Genomic DNA, 25,596 nt, shown 5'->3' with positions numbered 1-25,596 from the left:
TCCAGCCACCAGTGACCCTGAACAGGAGAAGTGGTTCAGAAAATGAATGAATGTAACAAACTGTGAGGAAGAATGACCGTGACAAAGTTAAACTGACACGAGAGGGATCAGGTGAAAAAAGTGACTTCTCTTTTGTTTTATCCTTTCATATTTTGGATGTTGAAAATAAAAAATGAGAAACAAACACTTGTTCCTGCATTTTCTTGAATTGATTTCTTTGACTGTGTGTTTATGTTTACATTGAAGACAGTCATGTTTTGGAGGATTAAAGCTCACTAGTCAAAGTAAAACAGGAGCATTCACAGGTGCATTGTGTCAGAGTCACAACAAATCAGATGAGGTTTGTACTTCTAATGACATAAATGTACCGGCTCAGAAGTGATCAGAAATATTCTGCCGTCATGTTCCTCTTCACAGGAGGCAGCTCAAGGAAACAGAACCTCAACCTCGGTGTTGACACAGTTAAAGGCTCAGTTTTATTTGTATTGAATAGAAACAGGTATTTTGAAATGTAAAAGGAAAATAAAAAAGCCAAAAAAGGTACAACAATTTGTTAGACTTATTCAAAAGAGGAGAGGGGTGAAGCTCAGTTTTAGGGGTATTTGATCCAACCCCTCTCCCATTAGATAGTATGGTTAACAGTTAATTATTTAACTCCCTTATTCATGTGAACCTCAGGAATAATTACTTCACTTAGCCCTGTCCAGTTCATTAATTACCAATAATCTTTGTCTTATAACAAGAAATAAATGAACATGAAAAGGATTGCTACAAAACACAGCTTAGATATAAACCTTTAACAAATACAATCACAAATTTTTTGGTCTCAAAAAAACATGAATACATCAGTGTTTTCTTTAATCTTTTAAAATGTGTATCTAAATTTGAATTATATAAAACATGCAAATATCATTTAAATGTTTTTTGGGGGGCCATATTAACACACAATATAACAACACTCAGAAAGAAAAGTGGGTAAGATTTTTATCCTGGGGTCATCCTCCCAGCTTGGTGGCTGTCATAGCCTCCAGTGTCCCAATCACTAATGGCACCACTGTTGCCCTCACACTCCACATCATCTGTAGCTCTTCCTTTAGCCCTTGGTATTTCTTCAGCTTCCCGTGTTCCTTCCTCCTGATGTTGCTATCCCTCAGTATTGCTGCATCTGATGTTTGTCAACCTCCACTATGTCAGGCTGAGAGGCTTTCACCATCTCGTCAGTCTGGATCTGAAAGACCCACAGGACCTTGGCATGCTTATTCTCTGCCTGTGTCAGTTACAACCTTTACCACAGATGATTTATTTTCTGTTTGGGATTATTCTGTCAGGACATGATTCAAATTCTCAATTGTTGATAAAAATGATAAATGTTCTGTGATCGACATGTTATGATGCTGTCTTTGAGTGGTGTAATATCTTCTTTTATTTTTAATAATTATGTAACAAACCATGAGAAATAATAACTGTAAATTTACCTCAAAGTTAAACTTAGAGAGGGATCAGGCGAAAAAAGTGACTTCTCTTTTATTTTATAAATTCTCACTTTGAATGTTGAAAAGAAATAATGAAAAGAAAAACAAACACTTGTATCTCCACTTGATTAAATTTTCTGTCTGTCTACATGTTTACATTTAATACAGTGATATTTGGAGGATTTTAAAAAAAATCCTAATGTAATTTTAAAACAGGAGAGTTCACAGATGTAATTTTGTGTCATAAAAGAATCATGAAGTATACTTCTACTGACATAAATGTATTGTATCGAAAGTCATCAGAAATATTTTGCTGTCATGTTCCTCTTCACAAGAGGTAGCTCACACAGACACCTGAAGGCAACAGAAACTGAACCTCTGCTGACACGGTTAAAGGCTCACTTAAATTTGGATTGAACAGAAATGTGTAATTGAAAATGTAAAAATGAGAAGTGATCACACAAGTGCAGGTAGATATGGACAGAAGGAATGAAAAGGAAGAAATATCAGCAATAATGACTTGACTTAGCTTGACAAGCTGCCAGATCTTAGACTCTACTCGAGAGTTAGTCTAGCTCCAGCCTTTGCTTCAAATATTCATTTGTGCCTTTTTGACGCCCGAGCTCAATCCTGTTCTCCTCTGTTTTAGAACCTGCTCTGGAATCCCAGCCTGCCATACCCTTCTCTACATCCCTGGATTCTTCAGCATTACCGGATTTACCCATTTATTTTAGTTTACTCCAATTAGCATTTGTTAGCATGATGATATCAAACAGACACTTCCTCGTTTCTTCTTTTTCTTCTTCTTCTTCTTTTTTTTTTTTTTTTTTTTTTTTACAATCTGAAGAGAACAAACTGGTCCCTGTACTTGATTATTACCCTCTGTCTTTGCAGAGTCATGCTTTAAAATCTCCAAGTATACAGATGCATTGCAAAATATTAGAATACTGTGAAGAATTTGATTATAGGGCACAAAAAAGTTTATTCTTTATACTGTTATACATCTGGTGAAAGACATCAAGCCTTTTTTCATTTGAATGTTGGTTCATAGCTCCAAAGATCTTTCAAAAAAGAGCATCTCTAAACAAACAACACGTCCAAGCTTGAAGCAGATGGGCTACAGCAGCAGAAGACCACACCGGGTGACCCTCCTGTCAGCTAAGAACAGGAAACTGAGGCTACAATTCACACAGCAACACCAAAACTGGACAATAGAAGATTGGAAAAACATTGTCTGGTCTGATGAGTCTGGATTTCTGCTCCACATTCAGATGGTAGGGTCAGAATTTGGCGCCAACAACATGAAAGCATGGATCCATCCTGCCTTGTATCAACGGTTCAGGCTGCTGCTGGTGTAATGGTGTGGGGGATATTTTCTTGGCTCACTTTGGGCCCCTTAGTACCAACTGAGCATGGTTTAAAGTCCACAGCCTACCTGAGTATTGTTGCTGACCATGTCCATCCCTTTATGAGCACAGTGTACCCATCAAATCTGCAGCAACTGTGTGAGGTTATCATGTCAATATGGACCAAACTCTCTGAGGAATGTTTCCAGTACCTTGTTGAATCTATGCCACGAAGGATTAAGGCAGTTCTGAAGGCAAAAGGGGGTTCAACCCAGTACTAAGGTATAGCTAATAAAGTGGCCGGTGTGATCTTTAAATGAATTTTGATGACAGATATTTGAAAACTGAGATATCTATAATTTGATTTCGACTAGTCAAAATTGAATTACAGATATCTCTTTTTTACATTTGGCCTATTCCAAATTGATTTACAGAAATCCTGAATTAAAATTCTGAATATTTAAAATGTTATTACAAATCGTCAGGTATGCGTTGTTTAAACAATGTTAATTTCGGATGTAGCTTGATGTTAAAATCTATTGCCATGCACGCCCCTCCCAGTTATCGTGTTCAATATTCAAACAGGATGAGACGTTCGTGGCAAAAGTGAAAGTATCCAGAAGTTTCTGTCCGGTTGACGGAGAGCTCCTCAAACTCAGCTACACAAACCCACTGAAAACGGAAAACTGTCTGGATGTATCTATAGCCCTGGTGAGTCTGAGGGTAAGAGCTGAGCATTGCTTTTAAATAAGTTAACAAGAGAGATTATTATTACTACAGATGAAGAGCAGACCGGCTCGGCTTCCTGCAGTTTGTTCAGTTTACGCTACAGTCAGATTTCAATGTTCAAGACCTGATCTGTTAAACAAGTGAAGCAGGCATCAAGTGAAAGTCCCTGCTTACCGAAAAGTTTCATTTTTAATCCTGAAGTGGACACTGTGGATATACTTCCGTGTTGATACGGAGGTATATTTACACACACACACACACACCGAACACACACACACACACACACACACACACACACACACACACACACACACACACACACACACACACACGGAAGTATATTTACACACACAAACACTCACAGACACATACTGGGAAGTAAATTTGCACACACAAAAACACACACATGGAAGTTTATTAACACAAACACACAGAGGTATATTTACATTCACACACACACACACACACACACACACACACACGCATCAGGAAGTACATTTAAACAAACACGCACACAGAAGTATTTAACATTCAGAAACACGCACAAAAACACGCACATGGAAGTATATTTACACATACACACAAAAACACACAGAGAGAAGTATATTTATATTCACACACTCACACGCGCACACACACATACACACACGCAAACACACACACACACACACACACACACACTGAAAAGTATATTTACACACATATACGCAAAAAAACACACATCGAAATAAATTTACACAAACACACACAAGTATATTTACAGACACACACAAATACACACACACATAACACACACACTTACACGCACAAACACACACACAAACACACAGAAGTATATTTACATTCACTCACACACACACACACACACACACACACACACACACACCGGGAAGTACATTTACACAAACACACACACACACACACACACACACACACACACACACACACTTACATATACACACACACCGGGAAGTATATTTACACAAACACACACACACAAGTATATTTACACATGCACGCACACACATACACATAAGTATATTTACACACACATGCACATGGAAGTTTATTTACACAAACAGACATTCACACTAGGCCTGCACAATATATCCATTTAACATCGCCATCGCAATATGCGCATGCGCAATAGTCACATCGCGCATGTGATGCAAGTGTCGAATTTCCCCCATTTATTGGAGAAATGGAAAAAAAGCAACTGAAATTGAAACTAATTCTATTTTGTACAGAGACATGGCTTCCTGGATCCCTTTCATATACAGCAATCTTCATCATTCACAGATTAACCCCCTTAGCCTGGATTAAATGGTATGATAAGAATACAATGATGTCATTGTGAGTCAACCAAATTCTTCCCAAACAGAGCTATTCAAGTCATCGGGTGAAAATTCTTCTATATTTAATAATGCAATATATATCGCAAACCCCCAAAACATGGCAATGTCATTTTTTTCCAATATTGTGCAGCCCTAATTCACTCACACACAAGCACACACACACACACACACACACACACACACACACACACACACACACACACACACACACACACACACACACACACACACACACAGGTATATTTACATTCACACACACACACACACACACACACACACACACACACACACACACACACACACACAGGTATATTTACATTCACACACACACACACACACACACACACACACACACACACACACACACTGTAGTGGAATAATAATCCTCAAGGGGGTCGAATATTTTGTTATCAGGTTTTTAAGGGAACTTAAAAACTGTGGATGCTACGCTGAGATAGACATGGAAATATGAGACGTGCCCATCAAGGTTCAGGTCCAGGACTGGTCCTCAGGTACTGATCTTGGATCTTGGATCAAATTCCTGATGTTTGGACACCCCTGCCAAAGAGTCAGTTGGTCCAGCAGATGTGGGATAGTTGTCACGATGGTGACTGGATTAGAGGTAAATGAATTCTTCCAGAGTATGGACATGATATTAACTGGCTCTTTTGTTCTCCAGATCACTGAAGGCCGGTCTGTGTGCAGAGCAGACAGAGGCAGGGAAACATGGCGTGTACATCACAGTCTGCCCTGGAATATGTCAGGTCTGCCAGACTCCACCTTGTGACACACTTAAGGGACCTCTCAGTGATTGTTGAGAATCTGCATCAGGAAGAAGTGTTTCATGGGGAAGAGGTCAGTACGATACAGGCAGAAAGAAATGAGTCTGAAAAAGCAAGAAAAATACTAGACTCAGTCACAAAGAAAGGGGAAGAAGCCTGCTACAAGTTCCTCAGGGTTATTGACAGGACATGGAAGAGGACTTCAGGAAGGGGATCTGCTCATTCTGAGACAAGGACTGAAGCTTCCTCTGAGACTGAAAAGTTTAACCTGTCCTACTGGATCAGCTGCTATCCTTTCAGAGAAGATGCTGGAAACTATGAAGGCCTCTCAGCAGGTAATTTGAAGCAGCATTTGGTTGATATTGATCAGTGTATTTACTTTATGTGATGCACCTTCATGTGTCTGTGTACAAATCAAGTGTAGGCTCACTTCATTTGTCGTTGATTCTCTCACTGTTTAAATATTTCTTTCAGGTCCGAGATCATGCCATAAGTACCAGGCAAAGCTGAAAACACGAGCACGAAAAAAGTCTTCTGAATTTTGGATGAGGAACAAAAAACTGCTTGATGAAAGCTACAGCCCTGATCTGTGCTACAGTCCACTGGTATTAGTCACACAAGGACGTGAATCTGCATCGAAAATAAAGAAACTTAAGAGCAAAAAAAGCAAGATGAGTCGCCCTAAAAAGCTCAAGACGTACATCCCTGTGGACAAACCCAACATATCTCCCCATGAGCTGCTGAAAACAAACCAAAACATACTCCTGGTTGGTAAACCTGGAATTGGAAAGACAGCACTATGTCATGAAATGTTCAAACTCTGGGCAGAAAAAGACAACAAGGAGCTGGATTACATGTTTTACTTTGACATGAGACAAACATCTGACTTCACAGAGAGGATGAGCCTAGAGGAACTCCTTTTCCGTGTGTGCACTGAGCCCGATGAGGGTAAAGAGGAGGTCTTAGCGGACATAAAGAAGCTCTCTGATAACGTCACAGTGGTTTTTGATGGAATCACAGATCTCTCCTCTTCACTGGTGAAAAGCGTGGTGGAGAGGGACCTGCTCCCCAACGCCAAAGTCATCATAACCTGCAGACCAGACGATGAAGACGACTTCTTTTCTGGAGACTTCCTCAGAGTGGAGGTGAAAGGCTTCAGTGAGCAGACCATCAGGAACTACTTCTCAGTCATTCTTGGCGAGGACCACAAGAAGGTTTTGTGTCACTTGGAGTTGTTCACTCTTTGCCATGTCCCGATGTACGCTCTGATGGTGGCTGCCTGTTTTCTATCCAAGACACCAGAAGACTCGCCACAGCCGTGCAGCATGACAGAAATATACATCAATATCGTCCGCTTTTGCCTTCAGAGGAGCGGCAACAAAACCACCAGGTTCCTCAATTCCTTCATCCAGGAGAAGAAAGACAAAATCCTTTCTTTGGCTGAGCTTGCTTTTCATGCAACCAAGAGAAAAAGTGTGAACTTAACAGACCTTCCCTGTGAAGACAGCTGTGTGCTCTGCTTCCTGAAACCACTTGTTGTCAAAGTGGCTCCCACTGAAACAAGAACAACATATGCGTTTCTCCACTACACAGTGCAGGAGTTTTTTGCAGCTCTGTGGCTCCTGAAGAATCCAGATCAGATCAATGGTGTTTTTCAGCAATGCCTCACAGAGGAGGGGAAACACATGAAACACCTGATCCCTTTCATGTGTCGACTGTTGACTGAGAAGAGCCCCAGTTTGTTGGAGCACCTGGTTCCAGCTCAGGAGTTGAAAAGTACATCTAGCTGGATCTTCCAGGAGATGAGAAGCACATTTTGTCCTGATGTGGACCTGCTGTTCTTTTGCCAGTGCTTGTATGAGTCACAGTGTCCTGCTGCATGTGTGGACTTCCTGGAAACACTTGACTACCATCTTGATCTCAGTGCTGAGAGTCTTGATTCCTATCTTTGCTGTGCTGTGGCCAATGTGGTCACAATGTCGAAGGAGAGGAAGGTTCGGCTGAACCTGGAGGACGTGTCTGTGTCAGAACAAGGAATCACAAGACTGATTGGATGTCTTGATAATGTCTTATGGTACGTCTTAAAGGTGTCACAGTGCTGCTCAAATTACAACGTACAGGGATAAAATGAGCCCATGATCATAACCAGGATCAGTTTTTGTAAGAACTGGATAAAAAGTATTATCCTCTGCAGTTAAACAGCCTTGTTTCTCTTCTCTGCTCCTTTATCATTTGTAAATGGGCTCTGTTTCTCCTTTGAATTACAGGTGTGACCCTCTGCCACAACAGATGTGGAGGATTGTCTTTCTCAGTGAAGGACAGTTCAATGACGCCAGCCTGCTCAGCTGTGATGGGAACCAGTTGAACCTCCCTCTTCAGGGTAGAAGAGAGCTGTTTGAAAGGGCAGCGAACATCTTACAGAAGAATCCAACAGAGGTGAACGTTTACCTTCACTGGGACAGCAGAGCAACTACTGTCTGCCCGAGTCTGAGCGAGTCCCTCCTCAAAGCTCTGCCCTGCATCAGGTCACTCAGGTGAGCAGCTTCTGGTTGATCTAACATGCAAACTACAGAGAGGGGAGAGGTCTTAATAAGCCCCCTCTAACCCAAACAAAGGTGTGAGTCAATAAATAACCCAACTCACTGAGCAGAGAGAAAACACAGCCTCTTTCCAAATGATTATCTGGAAATCATTTCTCTTTAGATTTGATTGATTATCTGAAGCTGAACAAAATCTATTTTTATTTCAGAAGACAATTATTCAAGGAGGCATGTGTAATCTGAATAGTTGAACAGCTCATGTAATGCATTCATTGATATATTTTTTTTACTCTTTCAGCTTCAGGATGAACGATACAGGTCCAGAACTGCAGGACAAGAAGGAAAGGGACAGGAAACTGAAGGAGACAAGAAAGAAGCTGTTCCTGGATTTATGTCTGAAAGCAGCACTCCACAAAGAACAGAGCATTCAAGATGTACTGCAAAGGTTAAGGTCATTGTTTTCAGTTTACAACAAGCAGGATTTCATCCTCGATTTATATCAACACATGGAGAGTGAAGGCTGTCTAAGTGTTATTCCAAGACTCAGACTGAAAACTCTTTTCAAGTCAACTCCTGCAGTCTGGACCATCAGCCTCTCAGAGAGAAAGACCTCTATCCTCCTGGAAGTGCTGAAACTCCAACCAGAGAAGAAACCTGTGAAGCTGTGGAGCTGTTCATATGAAGAGAGTGAAGTGAGGACTTTCCTGCAGTGTCTGCCTTATATCTCACAGCTCAGGTAAATGAACAGTTCTTCACACATCAGTGCTCACCTGTTGAGGTGTGCTGCTCCATCTCAGTCAGCTCACTGTGACATTGGAGGTGAAGGTCGAGGAGAGTTAAAATCCAGAGGGCTGGATGAAAGTTTGTTAATCTCAGTTTATGTTGATCAGACATTGTGTGAAGTCAAAGTCACATGTGAGTTTTTCTCATTTCATTTTAAAAACATCTCTTTAATGTTCAGAGATCAGTGACAGGTTAAAGCAGCTAAAAAGTACTGATCCTGTTCTCTGGTCTTTGACTTCAATGAGGATTATTTTCAGAGACAGAACGACTCTGAGCCAATAAATGAACTGAGGCTGAATGTGGGTCTGAAAAGATCATTTCTTAAAGAGGACAGACAAGATTATTAGTGTTTGTTTAAAACATAAGACCCACTGAAAAAATCAACATTTGTTGATCATCAAACCACAGTTTTTCTCCAGGAGGGAGGGACTGGTTTGATGCAGCTTGGTCAAAAAATTAAACCAGCACAGTGACACCAAATCAGTTAGAAAGAAGAGTTTAAACACTGATTTAGATCAACAACTATTACTGATTTATACATGAGATGATTCTAATGTCCTCAGAGTGTAATGAGTGACCTGCTCTAACACTGAACTTAACACATTATTATAATCATGAGGTTACACTGACAGAGGTAAAACAGGAAGTCTGGTATCTGTAGGCTCAGATCTGATTGATCAATCAGTTACTGTGTGAAGTTTTCTTTGGCTCCTCCTGCTGCTTCATGAGCTGTTTCCCAGTTTATCAAACTATCTGTTGATGCAGAGGAGAGGACAGAGCTCTGAGGATGGACTTTAGTCAGAAAACCTGTTCTGAAGATCTTCATTTGGTGTCAGGGATCAGTCCTCTACATTTAATGGACTTGGTTCAGAGTCATTTGAGTTTGAGATTGAGGAGAGGAACTGATCTCTGCTCACAAACAGCTATTTGTTAGCTTTTAGTGCAAACACTCCATCAGTAAAACATGTCTCCTTTCCTGCTGTTAACATCACATCCTGACAAACTTTTCATCTTCTGTTTCAGTTTCTCTGACTTGTTTGAAAATGACGTCAAGTTTTGTGGGAGACTGTTCTGTGCAGCAGCAGAGAGAGATCAGCAGACAGGAGGGAACACACTGCAGCTGTTAGCATCACTGTGCACACATCAAGAGTTCCCTTTACCAAAAACTGAGGCAGTCTACCAGTGTGGTTTTCTTCTGGATCTGTTTTCCTACATTAAGGTCTATGAGACTGAAACAGGCCTTAGTGTTCTTCCATCTCTACAGTCAGTTTTAAATTCAACTCCTGCAGTCTGGACCATCAACGTCTCAGAGAGAAAGACCTCCATCCTCCTGGAAGTGCTGAAACTCCAACCAGAGAAGAAACCTGTGAAGCTGTGGAGCTATTCATATGAAGAGAGTGAAGTGAGGACTTTCCTGCAGTGTCTGCCTTATATCTCACAGCTCAGGTAAATGAACAGGTCTTCACACATCAGTGCTCACCTGTTGAGGTGTGCTCCTCCATCTCAGTCAGCTCAATGTGACATTCAGGGTGAAGGTTTAGGAGATAAAAAATCAAGAGTGCTGGATGACAGTTGGTTAATCTCAGTTCAAGTGATCAGGACATTGTATGAAAGTCAATTGTCAGTTTTTTCTCATTTCATTTAAAAAAAACATCTCCTTAATGTTCAGAGGTCACTGACAGGATAAATCAGCTAAGAAGTACTGATTGATTGATCAGTTACTGTGTGAAGTTTTCTTTGGCTCCTCCTGCTGCTTCATGAGCTGTATCCCAGTTTATCAAACTATCTGTTGATGCAGAGGAGAGGACAGAGCTCTGAGGATGGACTTTAGTCAGAAAACCTGTTCTGAAGATCTTCATTTGGTGTCAGGGATCAGTCCTCTACATTTAATGGACTTGGTTCAGAGTCATTTGAGTTTGAGATTGAGGAGAGAAACTGATCGCTGCTCACAAACAGCTATTTGTTAGCTTTTAGTGCAAACACTCCATCAGTAAAACATGTCTCCTTTCCTGCTGTTAACATCACATCCTGACAAACTTTTCATCTTCTGTTTCAGTTTCTCTGACTTGTTTGAAAATGACGTCAAGTTTTGTGGGAGACTGTTCTGTGCAGCAGCAGAGAGAGATCAGCAGACAGGAGGGAACACACTGGATCTGTTAGCATCACTGTGCACACATCAAGGGTTCCCTTCACCAAAAACTAAAGCAGTCTACCACTGTGATTTTGTTCTGGATCTGTTCTCCTACATGAAGGTCTATGAGACTGAAACAGGCCTAAGTGTTCTTCCATCTCTACAGTCAGTTTTAAAGTCAACTCCTGCATTCTGGACCATCAGCCTCTCAGAGAGAAAGACCTCCATCCTCCTGGAAGTGCTGAAACTCCAACCAGAGAAGAAACATGTGGAGCTGTGGAGCTGTTCATATGAAGAGAGTGAAGTGAGGACTTTCCTGCAGTGTCTGCCTTATATCTCACAGCTCAGGTAAATGAACAGTTCTTCACACATCAGTGCTCACCTGTTGAGGTGTGCTGCTCCATCTCAGAGTCCCACTGTGACATTCAAGGTGAAGGTTACCTTTAAAACTTCATGAGAAAATATATCTCTATCAGAAAGATGGTGAATGGTGCTCATTTTAAAATCCCAGGAGGGGGTCTGCAGCTTGTTTTTAAACCATGAAGATCAACAGATCAAATATAAAGGACACAAACTTTCTAAACATAAAGAAGATTTTAATCTGTAGTGATAAATGAGGATGCAGATCTCAGTGTGTGCAGTATTTCAAAGCTGTGATCCTCAGCAGTGACAGGCTGTAAACTGTTCATTTAGTCATGTTGTTATTTTTGAACTCTATTGAAACCCTCCTGGTACTTTTATTTATCTAGCTTACAGATCCCATTTCAAAACATTTCTTCATCATTGCAGAAGATGATTGTATATTTTATATTTATCCCTGTTATCTAGATTTTAATGTGTTGTTTGTTTTGTTTGAAGCCACTGACATGCTGCATTGGTTTAATGCTAATATTTTAATCTATTTATTCAGTTTATTCCTCATTGTTTAATTATTTCTTATCACTGACATCAAGCCTCTGTTGTTCTACAGCAAAAAGATTGATAAAATGTTCCCTTGTCCAATTCTAATTAATACAACTCCAAATTATGTTATCAGAATGGAACAGAGCACACTTCAAGAAACTCAACCAAACAGCAGCTTAACTCTTTATTGGTCTTGGATTTTTACTGAATGTTGAGAGGTTAAACATGAAGTCTGGTATCTGTAGGCTCAGATCTGATTGATTGATCAGTTACTGTGTGAAGTTTTCTTTGGCTCCTCCTGCTGCTTCATGAGCTGTATCCCAGTTTATCAAACTATCTGTTGATGCAGAGGAGAGGACAGAGCTCTGAGGATGGACTCAAGTCAGAAAACCTGTTCTGAAGATCTTCATTTGGTGTCACTGATCAGTCCTCTACATTTAATAGACTTGGTTCAGAGTCATTTGAGTTTGAGATTGAGGAGAGAAACTGATCTCTGCTCACAAACAGCTATTTGTTAGCTTTTAGTGCAAACACTCCATCAGTAAAACATGTCTCCTTTCCTGCTGTTAACATCACATCCTGACAAACTTTTCATCTTCTGTTTCAGTCTCCCTGACTGGTCTGAAAATGACGTCAAGTTGTGTGGGAGACTGTTCTGTGCAGCAGCAGAGAGAGATCAGCAGACAGGAGGGAACACACTGCAGCTGTTAGCATCACTGTGCTCATACAAAGAGTTCCCTTTAGGAATAACTGATGATGATGAAGAATTTATGGAAGAGCAGTGTGGTTTTCTTCTGGATCTGTTCTCCTACATTAAGGTCTTTGAGACTGAAACAGGCCTTAGTGTTCTTCCATCTCTACTGTCAGTTTTAAAGTCAACTCCTGCAGTCTGGATCATCAACCTCTCAAAGAGAAAGACCTCCATCCTCCTGGAAGTGCTGAAACTCCAACCAAAGAAGAAACATGTGGAGCTGTGGGGCTGTTCATATGAAGAGAGTGAAGTGAGGACTTTCCTGCAGTGTCTGCCTTATATCTCACAGCTCAGGTAAATGAACAGTTCTTCACACATCAGTGCTCACCTGTTGAGGTGTGCTCCTCCATCTCAGAGTCTCACTGTGACATTGGAGGTGAAGATCAAGGAGAGTTAAAATCCAGAGGGCTGGATGAAAGATTGTTAATCTCAGTTAATGTTGATCAGGACATTGTGTGAAAGTCAAAGTCACATTTTAGTTTTTCTCATTTCATTTTAAAAACATCTCTTGAATTTTCAGAGGTCAGTGACAGGTTAAAGCAGCTAAAAAGTACTGATCCTGTTCTCTGGTCTTTGAGTTCAATGAGGATTATTTTCAGAGACAGAACGACTCTTTGACAATAAATGAACTGAGGCTGAATGTGGGTCTGAAAAGATCATTTCTTGAAGAGAAAAGACAAGATAATTAGTGTTTGTTAAAAAAATTACACTCACTGAAAGAATCAACATTTGTTGATCATCAAACCACAGTTTCTCTCCAGGAGGGAGGGACTGGTTTGATGCAGCTTGGTCATAAAAACAAACCAGCACAATGACACCAAATCAGTTAGAAAGAAGAGTTTAAACACTGATTAAGATCAACATCTACTACTGATTAATACATAAAATGATTCTAATGTCCTCAGAGTGTAATGAGTGACCTGCTCTAACACTGAACTTTGACATTATTATTATCATGAGGTTTCACTGACAGAGGTCAAACAGGAAGTCTGGTATCTGTAGGCTCAGATCTGATTGATTGATCAGTTACTGTGTGAAGTTTTCTTTGGCTCCTCCTGCTGCTTCATGAGCTGTATCCCAGTTTATCAAACTATCTGTGGATGCAGAGGAGAGGACAGAGCTCTGAGGGTGGACTCAAGTCAGAAAACCTGTTCTGAAGATCTTCATTTGGTGTCAGGGATCAGTCCTCTACATTTAATGGACTTGGTTCAGAGTCATTTGAGTTTGAGATTGAGGAGAGAAACTGTTCTCTGCTCACAAACAGCTATTTGTTAGCTTTTAGTGGAAAGACTCCATCAGTAAAACATGTCTCCTTTCCTGCTGTTAACATCACATCCTGACAAACTTTTCATCTTCTGTTTCAGTTTCTCTGACTGGTCTGAAAATGACGTCAAGTTTTGTGGGAGACTGTTCTGTGCAGCAGCAGAGAGAGATCAGCAGACAGGAGGGAACACACTGGAGCTGTTAGCATCACTGTGCACATACCAAGAGTTCCCTTTAGAAATAACTGATGATGATGAAGAATATAAGAAAGTGCAGTGTGGTTTTCTTCTGAATCTGTTCTCCTTCATTAAGGTCTATGAGACTGAAACAGGCCTTAGTGTTCTTCCATCTCTACAGTCAGTTTTAAAGTCAACTCCTGCAGTCTGGACCATCAACCTCTCAGAGAGAAAGACCTCCATCCTCCTGGAAGTGCTGAAACTCCAACCAGAGAAGAAACCTGTGAAGCTGTGGAGCTGTTCATATGAAGAGAGTGAAGTGAGGACTTTCCTGCAGTGTCTGCCTTATATCTCACAGCTCAGGTAAATGAACAGTTCTTCACACATCAGTGCTCACCTGTTGAGGTGTGCTCCTCCATCTCAGTCAGCTCACTGAGACATTCAGGTTGAAGATCAAGGAGAGTTAAAATCCAGAGGGCTGGATGAAAGTCTGTTAATGTCAGTTAAAGTTGATCAGGACATTGTTGCAAAGTCTTAGTTACATGTAAGTTTTTCTCATTTCATTTTAAGAACATATCTTAATGTTCAGAGGTCACTGACAGGTAAAAGCAGCTAAGAAGTACTGAACTAGATCGATTACTGTGTGAAGTTTTCTTTGGCTCCTCCTGCTGCTTCATGAGCTGTATCACAGTTTATCAAACTATCTGTGGATGCAGAGGAGAGGACAGAGCTCTGAGGATGGACTCAAGTCAGAAAACCTGTTCTGAAGATCTTCATTTGGTGTCAGGGATCAGTCCTCTACATTTAATGGACTTGGTTCAGAGTCATTTGAGTTTGAAATTGAGGAGAGGAACTGATCTCTGCTCACAAACAGCTATTTGTTAGCTTTTAGTGCAAACACTCCATCAGTAAAACATGTCTCCTTTCCTGCTGTTAACATCACATCCTGACAAACTTTTCATCTTCTGTTTCAGTTTCTCTGACTGGTCTGAAAATGACGTCAAGTTGTGTGGGAGACTGTTCTGTGCAGCAGCAGAGAGAGATCAGCAGACAGGAGGGAACACACTGGAGCTGTTAGCATCACTGTGCACACATCCGTGGTTCTCTTTTTCATACACTGAAAGAGTCTACCAGTGTAGTTTTTTTCTGGATCTGTTCTCCTACATGAAGGTCTATGAGACTGAAACAGGCCTTAGTGTTCTTCCATCTCTACAGTCAGTTTTCAAGTCAACTCCTGCAGTCTGGATCATCAACCTCTTAGAGAGAAAGACCTCCATCCTCCTGGAAGTGCTGAAACTCCAACCAGAGAAGAAACATGTGAAGCTGCTTGGCTGTTCATATGAAGAGAGTGAAGTGAGGACTTTCCTGCAGTGTCTGCCTTATATCTCACAGCTCAGGTAAATCAGATAAATTCTTCTTGTTTGCTGAAATGTGAGGATGCTTTCAGAATAGAATAAACAACTAATGAGGAGAGAGAGGAACTTTCGATGAATGATAATCTCATTCAGTAGCTTTTTATCTCACTGAATGTTTTTTTTTTGTTGTTGTTCTTTTCAGCTCTTGTCTCCTCTTGTACCTGAGCTGTGTTTACACTTCTTTTTTTCTGTTTTAGCTGTGGTCCAGAGTTTTTCCAGCGTGTGTGTTCATCCCTGTCAGTGAGATCCAGAGAGGAGGCTGAGCAGTTTGTTTCTCTGCTGCAGCTGCTCGGGTTCATCCTGACATTAACAGGAGAGTTACCCAGCAAAACGTGCAAATCTGTTGGACGAGTTCTCGGTCTTTGTGGTTCTGAAGTGGATCTGATCCTCACACCCACCAAGATTTCTGTTCAAGGAGCCTCACTCCTATTCAGACACACAGCAAGTCTACGCAGGCTGAGGTCGGTATCATACAATTCCTGTTTTTGTTTTTTTTCAAACATGTCTTCTCCAGCTTAATGTCTGTATTGTTCATGTCTCAATGCTTCCTGTGTGTGTGTGTCTCAGGCTTTCCAGTGACATGGCCTTGGTTCTGTGTGGATGGGTAAAAAGAGGGAGAGTGAACCTTCTGTCTATCACAGAGGAGCTCTCTCTTTCCTCTGAGAAACACCCACCTTCAGAGAGAGTTGTGCTGAGGGTTGTCAGCAGTTTGCTGCGATCCTGGACAGTCAGACAGTTAGACCTGACCGAGTCCAGGACCCCTGCTCAGAGTCTGATCCCCCTCCTGCTTCACGATGGCCCTCTCACTATCAAGTAAAAGTTTTCCGAGCCTTCTAACCAATTTCTGGTGTTTAAGAAATGTTACGTTGTCAGTACCATGATACTTTGACTAAGACACATTTTCTTTAACAGACTGAGTGGGGAGGTTTCAGAGTCACTACTTGCCATCCTTTGTGAAATTCAAGACACAGACTTGACCAGGTCCTGTTTGAGTAAGGTTGGTGGAGACCTGACCCCCGTCTGTCTGAACTGGGAGCTTCTTCATCATCTTTTGGAGTCTTCACATCAGACTGTTACTGTGGACCTGAGGAAAAACAGCTTCCTACAGGAGAGCTTCACACGTCTGCTCCCCTTTCTGGACAGGGTTCTGTTTAAAAGGTTTGTTTGTGTTTTTGTGACCCATGATGACATGGTCTGGATATGTGTACATGGTTTTATCAGCCTGAACTTCTGCAGTCTCTGTGAAATCCAGAGACTTGTGTAAATACTCTTATTTGACTTTCAGGCTGTCCCCCAGCTTTGTGCTGACTGCCATCAGAGAGGTCCATACAGCTCGTGCCAGTTCCTTTATTCCCAGTTTACTGAGGTCGTTTGATCATGAGATCAGCCTGACCTGCAGAGAGATGGACTCAGAGGACTGTGCTGCTCTGCTCTACACCCTCAGACACAGTGCTGGGGCAAAGCTGAACCTCATGTGGACCTCCATACCAACAGAGGAAATCGGCTCCATCCTCTTCACGCTGGACAAAGTTTCTCAGCTCAGGTCAGACATTAGTGCTGGTTTCCCGTAGACAGGGCTCTATCAGCTGTGTGTTCACTACAAAAAACTGAAATCTTATCAAGTGTTTTTGTCTTTTTTTAAGTAAAAATTGTCTTATTATACTTGATATGAGCCACTTTCAACTTATCAATCCAGAAAAATGTCTTGTTTCAAGTTATCAGAGTACAAAAATGAGGTCTGAATTTCTTGTAACCAGTAAAAAAATCTGCCAATGGAACAAGAAAAAATTGCTTGAAAATTTCCTTGAGACTAGAATAATGTCTTAATACAAGTAACTTTTCTCTTGTTCCACTGGCAGATTTTTTTTACTGGTTACAAGAAATTCAGACCTCATTTTTGTCTTAAAATACATTTTTCTTAACTGATGATGTGAATGTGGCTCATATTGAGCAAAAAGAAATTTTCTACTGAAAATAAGACAACAACACTTGATAAGATTTCAGTTTTTGCAGTGTGTTTTTAAAGCACTTTCTCTTCCAGTGTTGACAGGGATCTGCTGCTGAGGATCATCCACTGCTGTGCTGCCTCTGCTGCCCCGCAGGAGAGAGCAGCCAGTCTGCTCAGGAGTCTGCAGCACAGGTTGGATCTGTCCTGCTCCTCTCATGTGGAGCTGTCAGCAGGGGGTCAGACTCAGACCCTCTGTCTCAGTGTCTCTGACTGTAGGGCCATCTTCACCGTCCTGAGATACAGCAGCCAGGACACAGAGCTCCGACTGCAGGACTGTGAGGTGGGGGACAGTGGACTGGACCTGCTGTTTCCTGTCCTAGACAGAGTCCAGCTCAGGTAGGAGGACTACAAAACGACCAAGATCCTGGCTCTAGTTTTATTCATGATTTTATTTCATTTTTTTAATTCTTTATTTAGAGTATGGTTGTGAGCATAAACTATTAGCCATGCAGTTACAGAGGGTATGAAGGGTCCACAGTAAAATTCCGCTGCAAACATGGAAATATCTTCAAACCCTTTTCCTCTTTAACATCCTTAATATTTATTTTTTTAGCAATAAACTCCTTATTACTCTGTAGCTATATACAGTCTGTAAGAGGGATGTGCAGTTACCCTGATCTTCTTTCATACGTAGGGTAATTCTTCAACATGATTTCAAAGCAGAGGGCCAAAGAGAACAAAAACAAAACACAGGAAAAAAAAAGACAAACACCCCTCAAAAACAACAACAAAAACAACCCCAACATCTTATGAATGATTAACATATAAGACATCAGTAAACATATATGTTTGCATGAGAATAACATCAACTGTTAATTTACCAATTCACAGAAGTTTGGTCGTGACTGACGTACAGTACTGGCCAAAAGTTTGGGCACACCTTCTCATTCAATGTGTTTTCTTTATTCTCATGACTATTTATATCGTAGATTCTCACGGAAGGCATCAAAACCATGAATGAACACATGTGGAGTTATGTACTTAACAAAAAAAGGTGAAATAACTAGTGCTGTCAGGCGATTAAAAAAATTAATCTAATTAATTATAGGATTTGTAATTAATTAATCTAATTAATCGCATTTTAATCTCATATCTGCTTAAGGTCCCAAAATAAAGAATTTGAATTCCAGGACATTATAATTACATTAAAAGACACTAAAAAAACATTTAAAAATGAGGTGGGAATATATACAACACATTTTAGGTACCCTGAGGCATAAGGAACAAATGAAAAAAGTTTTGTGGTTTTATCTTTACAAAATCTACACAGTCCTGCACCTAAGATAAGCTGATTTGATTTTTAGGATGGTTTTTGCTTCTGTCACATTTTTACTCGATGTGGACTCAATTTTCACTGCAATATGAACTTCTATACTTCTATGAGGTCAGGAAAACCAGGGCTAAAGGCTAAAAACGGAGAGGAACTATGTACAAAATACTTAATTCAAGTCTTGGATCAAAGAAAAAAGAAGTATTTTTAGTTTTATACGCTCTGAACACACAAACTGTTGCTTATTGGTGCAGAGCAGCCCCAAGCTGAAACATGACACCAGGAAGATAAAAGGCAATTTTCAAAGAATTCTTTAGATTTAAAGACGGAACAAATTTCGATCATTCAGGGCTTGTTTGATGCAGTAAAGAGTGTAGAATTATCTGTTTTTTACAGAATTGAGCTAGAGCAATGGTTGATTTTCTGCAGATTTTCAAAAAGGACGTGTGAATAAACGAGATGTGGACGGCAGTCCCCCAAAAATCACTCTTGCTTCCCCCTGGTTTAAAGCATGTTGCTGACATCAAGTGTGATATATTCAGGGACTGTCGGAAATTTGAAAATCTGACGAGAACACCACTTTTTCCAAGTAGGACAAACGGTTTGTAAATGCCAGACATTCAAAAATAAGTGCGTCCTTGAACGCCCCGAGGGTTTGCGGTCCAGATTAATCTGCATTAATTTTTATAACGTGTTCATTTGCGGTGTAATTAATTAATCTAATTAACGCGTTAAAGTGGCAGCCCTAGAAATAACTGAAAACGTGTTTTATATTGTAGTTTCTTCAAAATAGCCACCCTTTGCTCTGGTTACTGCTTTGCACACTCTTGGCATTCTCTGGATGAGCTTCAAGAGGTAGTCACCTGAAATAGTTTTCCAACAGTTTTGAAGGAGTCCCCAGAGGTGTTTAGCACGTGTTGGCCTTTTTGCCTTCACTCTGCCGTCCAGCTCATCCCAAACCATCTTGATTGGGTTCAGGTCTGATGACTGTGGAGGCCAGGCCATCTGCTGCAGCACTCCATCACTCTCCTTCTGAGTCAAATAGCCCTTACACAGCCTGGAGGTGTGTTTGGGGTCATTGTCCTGTTGAAAAATAAATGATCGTCCAACTAAACGCCAACCGGATGGGATGGCATGTCCCTGCAGGAGGCTGTGGTAGCCATGCTGGTTCAGAGTGCCTTCAATTTTGAATAAATCCCCAACAGTGTCACCAGCTAAACACCCCCACACCATCACACCTCCTCCTCCTCCATGCTTCACAGTGGGAACCAGACATGTGGAATCCATCCATTCACCTTTTCTGTGTCTCACAAAGACACGACCGTTGGAACCAAAGATCTCGAATCTGGACTCATCAGACCAAAGCACAGATTTCCACTGGTCTAATGTCCATTCCTTGTGTTTCCTGGCTCAAACAAATCTCTTCTCCTTGTTGCCTCTCCTTAGCAGTGGTTTCCTAGCAGCTATTTGATTATGAAGGCCTGATTCATGCAGCCTCCTCTTAACGGTTGTTTTAGAGATGGGTCTGCTGTTAGAACTCTTTTCGCCATTCATCTGGTCTCTGGTCTGAGCTGCTGTTAACTTGTGATTTCTGAGGCTGGTGACTCGGATGAACTTATCCTCTGAAGCAGAGGTGACTCTTGGTCTTCTTTTCCTGGGTCGGTCCTCATGTGTGCCAGTTTCATTGTGGCGCTTAATTGTTTTTTGCAACTCCACTTTAGGACACATTTAAGGTTTTTGCAATTTTCCGGACTGACTGACCTTTATTTCTTAAAGTAATTATGGCCACTCGTTTTTCTTTAGTAAGCTGATTGGTTTTTGGTATAATATGAATTTTAACAGTTATCCAATAGGACTGTTGTCAGCTGTGTATTAACCTGACTTCTGCACAACACAACTGATGGTCTGAACCGCATTGATAAAGCAAGAAATTCTACTAATAAACCCTGATAAGGCACACCTGTGAAGTGAAAACCATTTCAGTTGAACACCTCTTGAAGCTCATTGAGAGAATGCCAAAAGTGTGCAAAGCAGTAATCAGAGCAAAGGGTGGCTGTTTTGAAGAAACTACAAAATAAAACGTGTTTCCAGTTATTTCACCTTTTTTGTTAAGTACATGGGCTGCACGGTGGCGCAACGGTTAGCGCTGCAGCCTCATAGCAAGAAGGTCAACAGTTCGATTTCCAGCTTTGCCGGTGGGCCTTTCTGTGTGGAGTTTGCATGTTCTCCCTGTGCATGTGTGGGTTCTCTCCGGGTACTCCGGCTTCCTCCCACGGTCCAAAAACATGCTCACCAGGTTAATTGATCACTCTAAATTGTCCCTAGGTGTAAGTGTGTGCGTGAATGGTTGTCTGTCTCTGTGTCAGCCCTGTGATTGGCTGGTGACCAGTCCAGGTTATACCCTGCCTCTCGCCCAATGACAGCTGGGATAAGCTCCAGCCACCTGCTACCCTAAACAGGATAAGCAGTTCAGAAAATGGATGGATGTTGAGTACATAACTCCTCATGTGTTCATTCATAGTTTTGATGCCTTCAGTGTGAATCTACGATGTAAATAGTCACGAAAATAAAGAAAACACATTGAATGAGAAGGTGTGTCCAAACTTTTGGCCCGTACTGTACGTATGAGACCCATCCTGATCATAATTGCTAAATTTCATCCATTTGAAACCGAAGTGAAAATGAAATATTTTCCAACACGTATATTCCATTTACGATATCCCTCCCACTCTATCGTGGGGGGGCAGGACGTAGCCAGTGTCTAGTTATGGTCTTTTTAGCGGCAGTTACCAGAATGCCAAATAATTAGACATCAAAGTGTCCAGCAATACAGTCAACTCTCCCAAAAATGTAAGTATTAAACTCAAAGGGTATTTTTTTTGTAAATATTAGCTCCAGAATGTTGTTGATTTTCAAGCAGACATCTTTTAATAATTGGACAGTTTAAAGTATATGCCAGTGGTTAACATCTTTGCTCCCACATTGTTTCCAGCATTCTGGATCCTCTCCTGTGAGATAAGATTTCCAACCAAGTTCCCTTCATGTATGAGAGTTAGTAGATTTCCTCTGAAAGTCAGTGTTCATGATTCTAAATCTTAACGTGCTGCTCTGTTCTCCTTTTTAGGGCCGGTGGAGCCGTCCTCCTCCAGATGGTGTTCCTGGTTGGTTTTATCACTGAGTGGGACTCAGCGAGTCGAGCAAGGTCCCTGTGCAGAGCCCTGGGTGGAGAGCTGGTTCTCAGTCACACCAAACTGGATCAGACGGCCTGTGAAGCCTTGGCCTTGGTGCTGGACTACGCTGAGGAGCTGACTGAGCTGGACCTGAGTTACTGCCAGCTAACCGACCAACTGCTGGTCATTCTCATCGAGTATCTGCACAAAGTACAAGTCCTGGAGTGAGTTCATGAGACATGAGTGTTTATAATGCAAAGTTAGCTGGAGCATGACGAGTGTGTCATGGAGGTAATAACACAGAAGCAATAAATCACACAAACAAATATCTCTGTACCGTACTTCTGGGTCTTTAATATCTACAGAGAAATGTAAGAATCTTGTTCTCTGATGTGTGTTTGTCAGATACACCTGGAGATGATCCATGAGGGTTTAGTGCTTGAACAGGATCAACAGCTTACCATGATACTAACTCTGTGTCACTTTGATTTGTGTGCACTTTGCAGCCTGAGTCACAACAGGATCACAGAAAAATCCACTTCCATGTTGCTCCGACTGGTGGACACCAACCCAGGCATTGAAACTGTGCGGTGAGCATGAATTCATGAGTTCACTATTCCTTTCTGTTGACATTTGAAGTGATTTCCCATCAGCTGACCATTCAGAACGACAGCTTGTTCAAATGGATGCTGAAACACGTTGTTCTGGCTGGATGAATGATGTTTGCTCTCTCTGCTTTGGGCTTTTTCGTAGACTCTTCGGGAACGACATTATGGGCCGAGCACCCTTTGAGACACTGAAGCAGTTTGAAATCTGGTGAACCAGGTGTCACTGTGGTGGTAATGTGACGCTCAGGGGAAAAAAAACCTGTAATCTCAGAATAATGTTCTGTCTCAGGAAATATTTGGTTTACAGCTAGATAAAAAAGTAACTTGTTAAAATCACAGGTCATATCATCTTGTGTTTTATTTTTCTCATGATGCAAGGGCAGAATTTTCTAATGATCATGTGTCTGTTACAGCCTTTGATACAAATTATTTATTTTCTGTTTGGGATTATTCTGCCAGGACCTGATTGAAATTTTCACTTGTTGATAAAAGTGATAACTGTTCTGTGATCGACAAGTTATGATGCTGTCTTTGAGTTGTGTAATATTTTTTTAAATGTGTGACAAATATGTGACAAACTGGGCTGCACGGTGGCGCAACGGTTAGCGCTGCAGCCTCACAACAAAGAAGGTCACTGGTTCGAATCCCAGCTTGGCCGGTGGGCCTTTCTGTGTGGAGTTTGCATGTGTGGGTTCTCTCCGGGTACTTAGACTTCCTCCCACAGTCCAAAAACATGCTCACCAGGTTAATTGAACACTCTAAATTATCCGTAGGTGTGAGTGAGTGTGTGTGTGTGTGAATAGGTGTCTGTCTCTGTGTTACCCCTGTGATTGGCTGGTGACCAATCCAGGGTGTACCCTGCCTCTCACCCAATGACACATGGGATAGGCTTCAGTCACCCGTGACCCTGAACAGGAGAAGTGGTTCAGAAAATGAATGAGTGTAACAAACTGTGAGGGAGAATGACCGTAAATTTACCTCAAAGTTAAACTTACAAAAGAGGGATCAGGTGAAAAAAGTGACTTCTCTTTTGTTTTATCCTTTCTTATTTTGGATGTTAAAAATAAAAAAATGATATGAGAAACAAACACTTGTTCCTGCATTTTCTTGAATCGATTTCTTTGACTGTGTGTTTATGTTTACATTTAAGACAGTGATGTTTTGGAGGATTAACGCTCACTAGTCAATGTAAAACAGGAGCATTCACAGGTGCATTGTGTCAGAGTCACAACAAATCATATGAGGTTTGTACTTCTAATGACATAAATGTACTGGCTCAGAAGTCGTCAGAAATATTCTGCCGTCATGTTCCTCTTCACAGGAGGCAGCTCAAGGAAACAGAACCTCAACCTCGGTGTTGACACAGTTAAAGGCTCAGTTTTATTTGTATTGAATAGAAACGGGTATTTTGAAATGGAAAAGGAAAACAGAAAAGCCAAAAAAGGTACAACAATTTGTTAGACTTATTCAAAAGAGGAGAGGGGTGAAGCTCAGTTTTAGGGGTATTTGATCCAACCCCTCTCCCATTAGATAGTATGGTTAACAGTTAATTATTTAACTCCCTTATTCATGTGAACCTCCGGAATAATTACTTCACTTACTCCTGTCCAGTTCATTAATTACCAATAATCTTTGTTTTATAACAAGAAATAAATGAACAAGAAAAGGATTGCTACAAAACACAGCTTAGATATAAACCTTTAACAAATACAATCACAAATTTTTTGGTCTCAAAAAAACATGAATACATCAGTGTTTTCTTTAATCTTTTAAAATGTGTATCTAAATTTGAATTATATAAAAGATACAAATATCATTAGATGGTTTTTTTTTTTGTTTTGTTTTGTTTTTTTTTTTTTTTTTTTTTTTTTTTTTTTTTTTGGGGGGGGGGGCATATTAACGCTTAATATAACAACACTCAGTAAAAAAAAAGTGGATGAGATTTTTATCCAGGGGTCATCCTCCCAGCTTGGTGGCTGTCATAGCCTCCAGTGTCCCAATCACTAATGGCACCACTGTTGCCTTCACACTCCACATCATCTGTAGCTCTTCCTTTAGCCCTTGGTATTTCTTCAGCTTCCCGTGTTCCTTCCTCCTGATGTTGCTATCCCTCAGTATTTCTGCATCTGATGTTTGTCAACCTCCACTATGTCAGGCTGAGAGGCTTTCACCATCTCGTCAGTCTGGATCTGAAAGACCCACAGGACCTTGGCATGCTTATTCTCTGCCTGTGTTAGTTACAACCTTTACTACAGATGATTTATTTTCTGTTTGGGATTATTCTGTCAGGACATGATTCAAATTTTCAATTGTTGATAAAAGTGATAAATGTTTTGTGATTGACATGTTATGATGCTGTCTTTGAGTGGTGTAATATCTTCTTTTATTTTTAATGATTATGTATCAAACCATGAGAAATAATAACCGTAAATTTACCTCAAAGTTAAACTCACAAGAGAGGGATCAGGCGAAAAAAGTGACTTCTCTTTCATTTTATCATTTCTAACTTTTAATGTTGAAAAGAAATAATGAAAAGAGAAACAAACACTTGTATCTCCACTTGATTAAATTTTCTGTCTGTCTACATGTTTACATTTAATACAGTGATGTTTGGAGGATTTAAAAAAAATCCTAATGTAATTTTAAAACAGGAGAGTTCACAGATGTAATTTTGTGTCATAAAAGAATCATGAAGTATACTTCTACTGACATAAATGTATTGTATCGAAAGTCATCAGAAATATTTTGCTGTCATGTTCCTCTTCACAAGAGGTAGCTCACACAGACACCTGAAGGCAACAGAAACTGAACCTCTGCTGACACGGTTAAAGGCTCACTTAAATTTGGATTGAACAGAAATGTGTAATTGAAAATGTAAAAATGAGAAGTGATCA

The 25,596-nt window shown here is 40.8% G+C and overlaps 1 protein-coding gene across 1 annotated transcript; it reads left to right on the top strand.

Moving 5' to 3' along the window:
- Positions 1-5,607: 5,607 nt before the first annotated feature.
- Positions 5,608-8,222, top strand: LOC141795234 (nucleotide-binding oligomerization domain-containing protein 1-like). The gene is made up of 3 exons (XM_074676049.1): positions 5,608-6,019; positions 6,159-7,758; positions 7,952-8,222. Exons 1-3 carry the CDS (start codon positions 5,629-5,631, stop codon positions 8,220-8,222), a joined length of 2,262 nt encoding a protein of 753 aa, XP_074532150.1. The 5' UTR covers positions 5,608-5,628.
- The last annotated feature ends 17,374 nt before the right edge of the window (positions 8,223-25,596 follow it).

This window comes from Halichoeres trimaculatus, unplaced genomic scaffold (genome assembly GCF_033239565.1).
Source record: "Halichoeres trimaculatus isolate MK-OKI-2021-1 unplaced genomic scaffold, fHalTri1.1 fHalTri1_scaffold_8, whole genome shotgun sequence".
NCBI lineage: Eukaryota > Metazoa > Chordata > Actinopteri > Labriformes > Labridae > Halichoeres > Halichoeres trimaculatus.
This window is presented reverse-complemented; position numbering and strand designations above follow the sequence as displayed.